Source organism: Raphanus sativus, chromosome 2 (genome assembly GCF_000801105.2).
Source record: "Raphanus sativus cultivar WK10039 chromosome 2, ASM80110v3, whole genome shotgun sequence".
Classification (NCBI taxonomy): domain Eukaryota; kingdom Viridiplantae; phylum Streptophyta; class Magnoliopsida; order Brassicales; family Brassicaceae; genus Raphanus; species Raphanus sativus.
In genome coordinates, this window is record NC_079512.1 from 18,483,859 (window position 1) to 18,491,368 (window position 7,510).

The window sequence follows — 7,510 nt, forward strand, 5'->3', positions numbered from 1 at the left end:
ATTATAAACCAAATACAATCGGATACTTCAGGAAGAACAATGACCAATCAGTGATGGACAAGTAAGCTAGAAACAAGCCCCACCGAACCTAGTATGCGCATACTATGTGGGACACTGTCGATGACACGTAAGACACTGTTGCCGCATGCGACAACGAGGAAACAATGTAAGTGTGGGACCTACTACCTAATCGAATGCGCTGCTTACGTGTCGTGATCTGAACGACATAGCGAGGGGAGCCACGTACGGCTAAGATTTTCTGGAGAACAGAGAGAGAAGTGATTGTCTGTTTTGACGTGTCTGGTCAAAAAGAAGATCTCTCTCAGTACGGACCGTCAGATATTGGATTGGACGGTTAAAATCAACTGAGAGTGATTTTCTGTCGAATCTTTTTAGACCATAACCCTCTCCCCGTTTCTTCTCTTCCTGTCTTTTTCTTTTTAATGTACCGGGGGGTAAACCGATCTGGTTTTCACATCTATTGCATAATATAACAAATCTCAACTCAAATTTAGTGTGTTATTCGTTTATGCATTTTTATTGATTTATTCCAATAAAATTTACTGTTTTAGATACAACAAATGAAGTTTAAATATCTTACAAAAATAACCTTTTTTGGTCAAATAACAATTTTGATACAACAAAAATAACCATTTTAATTAGTGCTTACAAATCTGAAAATCTTTCTTCGGATTTAATCTTTGTATTCTTATTAGAATTCTATTTTAATTTCTGTAAATCTATTATGAAATTAAATACATTAATGAAACACATGTTATGTTTTGAATTAAGATTTATAAATAATAGAATCAAATAACATATGATTTTAACATAAATTTAAATCAATTTAAGTAGGAAAACCAATAACCCCCACTAGTTTAGTTGAATGTATACATACATATAGATTCAATCATTCAATGATGTGCAACCAGTTGGCTAATCCATTGAACCACAAAAGTAATCATATTCACTTTTCTGTTTGGTACAAGAAACACTCCACAAGAGAAGTAAGATGGTTCACTTCCATTGAGGCCATCTAACTGAGTCTGTCGAAGTCTTGTTCGAATTTGTAGGACGGCTACTAGAGCCATTGGCCGAGTCATGCCACACCAACTCCATCTATTCACACACACACACACACGCAAAACATGGTGAACTTTTACAATCACTTATAACATACAAAGGATTCAAAGTAACTCATGCAAACCTCTCCTATGATCACGTTATCGCCTTCTTTAACGCCCATATTCTTCAGAGTTTTGTTCACACCACAAGCCTCAAGCACGTGCTGAAACCTTTTATCTGAATCCATGTACCTAACCAACCGACATTGGTTAGTGACACTTGATTACTTAGATTGTGTAAAATCTTGGTTGTAGTTTAACTCATACCGCCAGTTAGTCATCTGGACAAACCGTTGAAGCCCGGCTCCAACTACATGCCAAGCCCCTGTACCGCTATCTCGGAATATCTCAAACTCATTAATGGCTGCTCGTCTTTCCTTATCTATCTTCTTAGCTACATGGTCCAGATTCTCATTTGCTTGATCGTACAACCCTATAGCCACATTGACACAAAGTAACCATCAGTACACTGCATAAGATCAGTTTCGTCGTATAATCCCAAACTTAAAGTAGAATCAGGACCTTTGGGTTCTGCGTTGGCTTCTCTGTACTTCTTCAGTAGTTCATAAACGCTGGAGATCACTTCATGTGTGCCGTCTCTTTGTACTGCACTCATACAGAAAGGTTCAATCCCGCGGGCACGAAGAGTTTCCCTAAACATTGGCCACTTCTCGTAAGCATCTGGGAGGTCCATTTTGTTGTATGCCACTACGTAAGGCTTCTCAGCGATCTCAGGACTAAATAGTTCAAGTTCTAGACGAACGGCTTCAAACTCAAGGTCAGGTTGTGGAGCTGAACCATCTACAACATGTACCTTTACACAGACAAAAGAAAGGTTCTTTTTTTTTAAGACAAAACACACATGAATAAAGTATATAAAGCTTGAATCTAAAGATGATTGTTTTTACCAGTGCTGAACATCTCTCAGTGTGCCTTAGAAACTCATGGCCTAAACCGAAGCCTCTGTGAGCTCCTTCAAGCAAGCCAGGAAGATCTGCGACCACCAGTGTTGAGTCGTAATCAAATGAAACCACACCGAGGTTGGGAAGCAATGTGGTGAATGGGTAGTTTGCGATGGTAGGCTGCGCAGCACTTATCACGCTCAATAATGTGCTTTTCCCTGCATTTGGAGCACCCACAATCCCCACGTCTGCAACCAGCTTCAGTTCCAAATCTAGCCACCTATTGCAATTTGAAACGTTATAACTCTGATCAGAGATTTCCAAGAAAAAGGGACCACATATTACATTTTCTAGGATAACACAACGTCAAATTACTCTGCACCAGTGTGAAAGCGCTTGGATTCTAAGACTACTCATCCGATCTAAAGCTAAACCCACATTCTTCCATGAAAAAATATCAACAGGACCATTACTACTAGTATAGTCAGCAATGGAAGATCAAAAACTTCTATGATCCATATCTATATGAAATTTCTTTGGTTATTGAGCAAATGCCCTAAGACTAATTCATCTGAGTTACATCTGAAAGCAAAACTAACCGGAAGATCATTATGAAGGCAGCAATACTTACATGTATAAATCAAACTTTACCCAACAATAGAAAACGATATCAAAGAGTGTCCCAGAGCCAAAATGAAATTCTTGGATCTTTAAACTATATAGCTTCTATCATTGGTTCATCCTTGCACAAACTAACATATTGCAGTGATGATTAAGTCCCAAACTTTACATATTACGACAACATTCTTTTGTTCCCAAACTAAATCAATCAGTTCCCAAGACTTGTTCCATCAACACCCTACAAACAAAACCAACTAAAAAAGTGAAAGCAACACAGTGATACACACACTTACATTTCAGGACCTTCTTCACCATTCTCAGCAATCCTAGGAACTTTATTCATCCCGGACTTAAACGAAGCATTCCCTCTTCCACCTCTCCCACCAGGCATCAACAACGCCCTCTGTCCCGGATGCAACAACTCCAGAAGCACCTCCTTCTCCTCCTTCTCCCCCTCTTCCCCCTCCTCGCTCCCAACCTCTTTAGCCTGTCTAACCACCGTCCCAGGAGCCACTTTCACCACAACATCAACCCCTTTAGCACCACTCTGCATCTTCCCTCTCCCATGCTCCCCACGCCCCGCCCTGAAATGCACACTCTTCCTAAACGGCAACAAGGAGTTCATCGACCCATCAACTTCCACATACACATTCCCTCCTCTCCCTCCGTCTCCACCCGAAGGTCCTCCGAAAGGAACAAACTTTTCCCTCCTAAACGCCACAACACCGTTCCCTCCATCTCCCGCCTTCACAAATATCTTCGCTCTATCAAAACAACGCATCACTGCAGGAACTCCTTTCTCCTTAACCCCAATCTTATCCTCCTCCTCCTCCTCCTCCTCCTCCTCTTCCTCCTCCATTTCACCAGAGAAACAGATTGCCTCTCCATCTTTCAATCCAGCTCTCTCCACATCCTCTTCACCATACTCAAACACTTCATCATCATCATCAATCAATTCAGAACTTCCTTCAAACACATCTAATCTTCTGTAATTCCCCCATATATCATCATCATCATACTCCTTCCCCTCTCTCTCTTCTTCATCGTTCTCCACCAAAGTCTCAACCTTTTCCTCGACCCCTGCCACATTCGACTCCGACAACTTCACTTCCTCGGAGAACTTCAGATAAGAGGAAGATAGGAGAGAGACATCTGAGAAGTCTTCCCTGGGAGGAAGCCGCGTGTAAGTAGTGGCTTCACCGCCTACGTCGGGGGGTCTATCACCGCCACGAGATTTAAGCTCGAGTTCGCGTTGGAGATTGGCTTTTCTAAGGTTGGAGACTTTGCTAGGTTTAGCGAAGATCTTCTGCTCCTTCTTCGTCCTGTTGGGACGAGATAGAGCTTGTGGAGTGAAGAAGGAACAGCTTATGGATACGGAAGCCATTTTTCGTTTCCTCTGGCGAAAATGATTTTAACGGGGTTTTATGGGATTATACAATACCGTACTAAATTTTGATTTTTAAAAGTAATGGGGTGATAATGAAAAGTTATATGCATTTGAGGACTTGTATTTGAAAAAGTGAGAAACTTTGGTTACCTTTTGAAGCTTTGGATCTAGGAGAGAGAGAGAGATGAGAGAATTTGAAAGAGAAGGCTGCTCGCTCTCTTGGGTTTCTTCTCAGCTCTTTCGCTTTAGGGGTTTAATATCTCTCTGCTTCAATGTATAGCGGATCTAGCGATGGGGAGAGCCACGACACACCACCGCAGAGGAAGATCCCGCCGGCGTCCTCGATGCTTTGGGTTAGAAATCTACGGCGGTACATTGGCTCCGGCGCTGGATTAGGGTCCGAAGCTCTAATGGGTAGGTGGAAAAAAGTTGTTCTCTTTCGTTTCCCCTGTAGTAAAGTCTGAACCTTTAATCGCATCTCGAGTTTGTTGTGCCTCGAAATGAGTAAAGTTTCTGAATTTGGGGTTGTCTAGAGAAAATGTAGCTCTATGTATTGAGATGGGGGGTTGTTTTTATTGGTTTGCAGAGCTTGAAACGAAGAGAATCTTGCTAGAGATATTCAAGGACAAGCAACAGAAGAGCCAAGAAGCAGGCACGATACCGAGTTTCTATAAGAAGGTATGTCCCTTCTTCCCTTACATGACTAGTGTAGTCACTTTGCTTTATACCATTATTGTCTCACGGCACTACCCGGTTATAAAAAAACTTGCATTGTTAGTTGTTACACACTTTTACAAAAAGTTAGGTTTGCTTCAGTATTTTTGTGTTAGGCAATAAGATTTTGTTCCCTTACTCCCTGTCCAGAAACCAGAAGAAGGGTCTATTAGTGGAAGGGTCCAGAGGCTCGCAAAGTACCGCTTCTTGAAGGTAGAGTCTCTTCATCGCCTCCTATTATTAAACAGAAGAAGTTTAATGTTTTTTTGCTCACGTCAGTATGTTGATTTTATTTCCACAGAAACAATCGGATCTTTTGTTGAATTCTGATGATTTGGCTGCTATGTGGAATTGTTTGAGAGAAAACTGTGTGATTGATGATGCCACTGGTGCTGAAAAGGTACTAGCATTAAAGTTTTCCTCCAGAGCTGAGATAACAAGTATTCTGATATTTGCTAAATGTTTGTCCACCATATAGATGAACTATGAAGACTTCTGTCACATCGCCTCTGTATGTACTGAACAAATCGGCCCCAAATGTCGTCGCTTTTTCAGCCCATCCAATTTCATGAAATTTGAGAAGGATGAGGCTGGAAGGATTGCTATTTTACCCTTCTATCTTTATGTGATGCGCACGGTGCGTATCCTCATGTTTTTCTTCTTATCACTTGATATCTTTGGGTTTCACTTTGCTTATCATGGGTTCATCACTGTTCAGGTGTCGCTTACACAAGCTAGGATTGATATGAGTGAGCTTGATGAAGACTCTGATGGTTTCCTTCAGTCTCATGTAAGTACTTTTAAGTTTAGAATTGTCCCAAGAAGCTTTAAGGCGTCCTCCTTCAAGCAAATAGTGCTGACTCTAATCTTAGATTCCTTACAAATAGTCTACTTGCTGTTTAATTACAGGAAATGGAGTCCTATATTCTTGGTCTAATCCCTAATTTGGCACAATTAAGGGACATGCCGGAGCCCTTTACTCAAATGTATTGCCGCATAGCTTCACAGAAGTTTTTCTTCTTCTGTGATCCCCATAGGCGAGGTAGGGGTACTAAAGATGTATAGTTATGAGACAACCAGAAATTTGGCTTAATCTAGTCTCTAACCACCATGTGTTACAATTGATCTGTTTTTGCGTACAGGAAAAGCCTGTATTAAGAAGATACTGCTTAGTAACTGTCTGCAGGAACTAATGGAATTGCATCAGGTCAGTTTAGATGAAGGATTAGTGAAAAGACAGCTCTGTGATCGTATATAGCTTTCCATTGTCTGAAGCTACTGATTTCACTGATTGTTCCCCTGGTACTCTATGTTAGGAAAGTGAGGAGGAAGTCACAGACACAGAACAGGCTGAAAACTGGTTCTCTTTGACTTCAGCTCAACGTATATGTGGTGCGTGTGATGCAATTTTCTTAATACCTGCAGATAAAGGGAAACTAGTCTCGTTATGTCTAGTGAAGAATTCATGTGCAAGTTGATATAGAGTTTCTCTTTCTTCTGTAGATATGTTTCTTGCACTTGATAAAGATTGTAGTGGATCGCTGAGCAAACAAGAACTTAAAGAATACGCGGATGGGACCCTAACTGAAATTTTCATCGAAAGAGGTAACATTCAAATACCCTTTGGTCATTGCCTACTTTTCATGGTATTGATTAGTCACCAATAGTGATCTGAGACAAACTATAGTTGTAGAAGTAAATGGGTATGTACTTGCTGTTTTGTAGTGTTTGACGAGCATGTCCGCCGTGGCAAAAGCGTTTCAGGCAATTCCCGGGAAATGGACTTCGACAGCTTCCTAGATTTCGTTCTCGCGTTGGAGAACAAAGACACTCAAGAGGGTTTGACATACTTGTTCCGCTGTCTTGATCTCCAAGGGAGAGGCTTTCTCACCACTGCTGATATTCACTCCCTTTTCAGGTAATAATGATACTTTTTAGTAGATTTTTCCTTTATAAACATGGAAGTAAAAGAAGGGGAGCATCAATGAGTTCTGATGTTATCTGATACAATCTTCCTAAATTAAAAACTCTGCACTTCCTGCTTGCGGTAGCTAAGCTTTCTTCCGCGAGTCTCATATCTGCAAAGACACCAGAAACACCCTTGATGGTGTGATAAGTCTAGCGTCTCTTTTCTAAATTACAGTCTCATATCTCCATCTGCTTGAACTTGCAGAGATGTTCACCAGAAGTGGATAGAAGGTGGGAACTATGAGCTGTGCATAGAGGACGTACGGGACGAGATCTGGGACATGGTGAAACCGTCTGACCCATTAAAGATTACTCTGGATGATCTCTTGGGATGTAAACAAGGTGGAACTGTTGCGAGCATGCTAATAGACGTGCGTGGCTTCTGGGCTCATGACAACCGTGAGAACCTTCTTCAAGAAGAAGAAGAACCACCTGAGGAAGAGTCACAGTGATGACGTTTAATTAAATGGAAAATGGCTGTTTATATTGACACTCTTATTTTCTTCTGCTTTGCAATCTGATTTGATCACTGTGATTTCTGAATTTCTTGTTACATTAATGCACAACATAGAAAGTGTTATTTTCATTCGTCTCTTGGATATTACAATGAGCAAGTCTTATGGTTCTTGTCTTTGTCTCTGCACAGTTGTCTGTAAATCAATAGCATTCCTACCAAAAGATGACACAAAAGGCTATTGAACTTTGATCCTCCGCCTTGTTATTCACAAGTTTTTTTTATCTTTATATCGTCTAGGACAGCTTTAAAGGAACGCTATATCATGCTCAAGCCTGAC

At 41.0% G+C, this 7,510-nt stretch overlaps 2 protein-coding genes and 1 non-coding gene across 3 annotated transcripts; 2 read left to right on the forward strand and 1 right to left on the reverse strand.

Moving 5' to 3' along the window:
• Positions 1-824: 824 nt before the first annotated feature.
• Positions 825-4,038, reverse strand: LOC108817421 (GTP-binding protein OBGC, chloroplastic). The gene is made up of 6 exons (XM_018590102.2): positions 2,941-4,038; positions 2,033-2,306; positions 1,647-1,938; positions 1,392-1,557; positions 1,208-1,316; positions 825-1,119 (listed from the first exon to the last, which is right to left on the reverse strand). Exons 1-6 carry the CDS (start codon positions 4,029-4,031, stop codon positions 1,018-1,020), a joined length of 2,034 nt encoding a protein of 677 aa, XP_018445604.2. The 5' UTR covers positions 4,032-4,038; the 3' UTR covers positions 825-1,017.
• A 156-nt stretch (positions 4,039-4,194) lies between these two features.
• On the forward strand, positions 4,195-7,341 carry LOC108842591 (probable serine/threonine-protein phosphatase 2A regulatory subunit B'' subunit TON2). Its single transcript, XM_057001853.1, has 12 exons — positions 4,195-4,448; positions 4,621-4,712; positions 4,899-4,961; positions 5,050-5,148; positions 5,227-5,385; positions 5,467-5,538; positions 5,658-5,790; positions 5,891-5,955; positions 6,065-6,140; positions 6,252-6,353; positions 6,474-6,666; positions 6,922-7,341. Exons 1-12 carry the CDS (start codon positions 4,307-4,309, stop codon positions 7,166-7,168), a joined length of 1,443 nt encoding a protein of 480 aa, XP_056857833.1. The 5' UTR covers positions 4,195-4,306; the 3' UTR covers positions 7,169-7,341.
• On the forward strand, positions 6,722-6,840 carry LOC130508893 (small nucleolar RNA snoR104). Its single transcript, XR_008943077.1, has one exon. It is a non-coding gene; the product is annotated as a small nucleolar RNA snoR104 (small nucleolar RNA).
• Positions 7,342-7,510: the final 169 nt, after the last annotated feature.

What these genes read in the sequence shown, in the direction of transcription:
- LOC108817421 (XM_018590102.2), bottom strand. Translation starts at nt 4,031, where the DNA reads ATGGCTTCCGTATCCATAAGCTGTTCCTTCTTCACTCCACAAGCTCTA. An exon ending in GGTGAAGAAGGTCCTGAAAT is followed by an intron (nt 2,307 to 2,940) that starts GTAAGTGTGTGT and finishes AAATTGCAATAG; the next exon opens with GTGGCTAGATTTGGAACTGA. An exon ending in GTCCAGATGACTAACTGGCG is followed by an intron (nt 1,317 to 1,391) that starts GTATGAGTTAAA and finishes TCGGTTGGTTAG; the next exon opens with GTACATGGATTCAGATAAAA.
- LOC108842591 (XM_057001853.1), top strand. Translation starts at nt 4,307, where the DNA reads ATGTATAGCGGATCTAGCGATGGGGAGAGCCACGACACACCACCGCAG. An exon ending in ATGCCACTGGTGCTGAAAAG is followed by an intron (nt 5,149 to 5,226) that starts GTACTAGCATTA and finishes TCCACCATATAG; the next exon opens with ATGAACTATGAAGACTTCTG. An exon ending in AACTAATGGAATTGCATCAG is followed by an intron (nt 5,956 to 6,064) that starts GTCAGTTTAGAT and finishes ACTCTATGTTAG; the next exon opens with GAAAGTGAGGAGGAAGTCAC.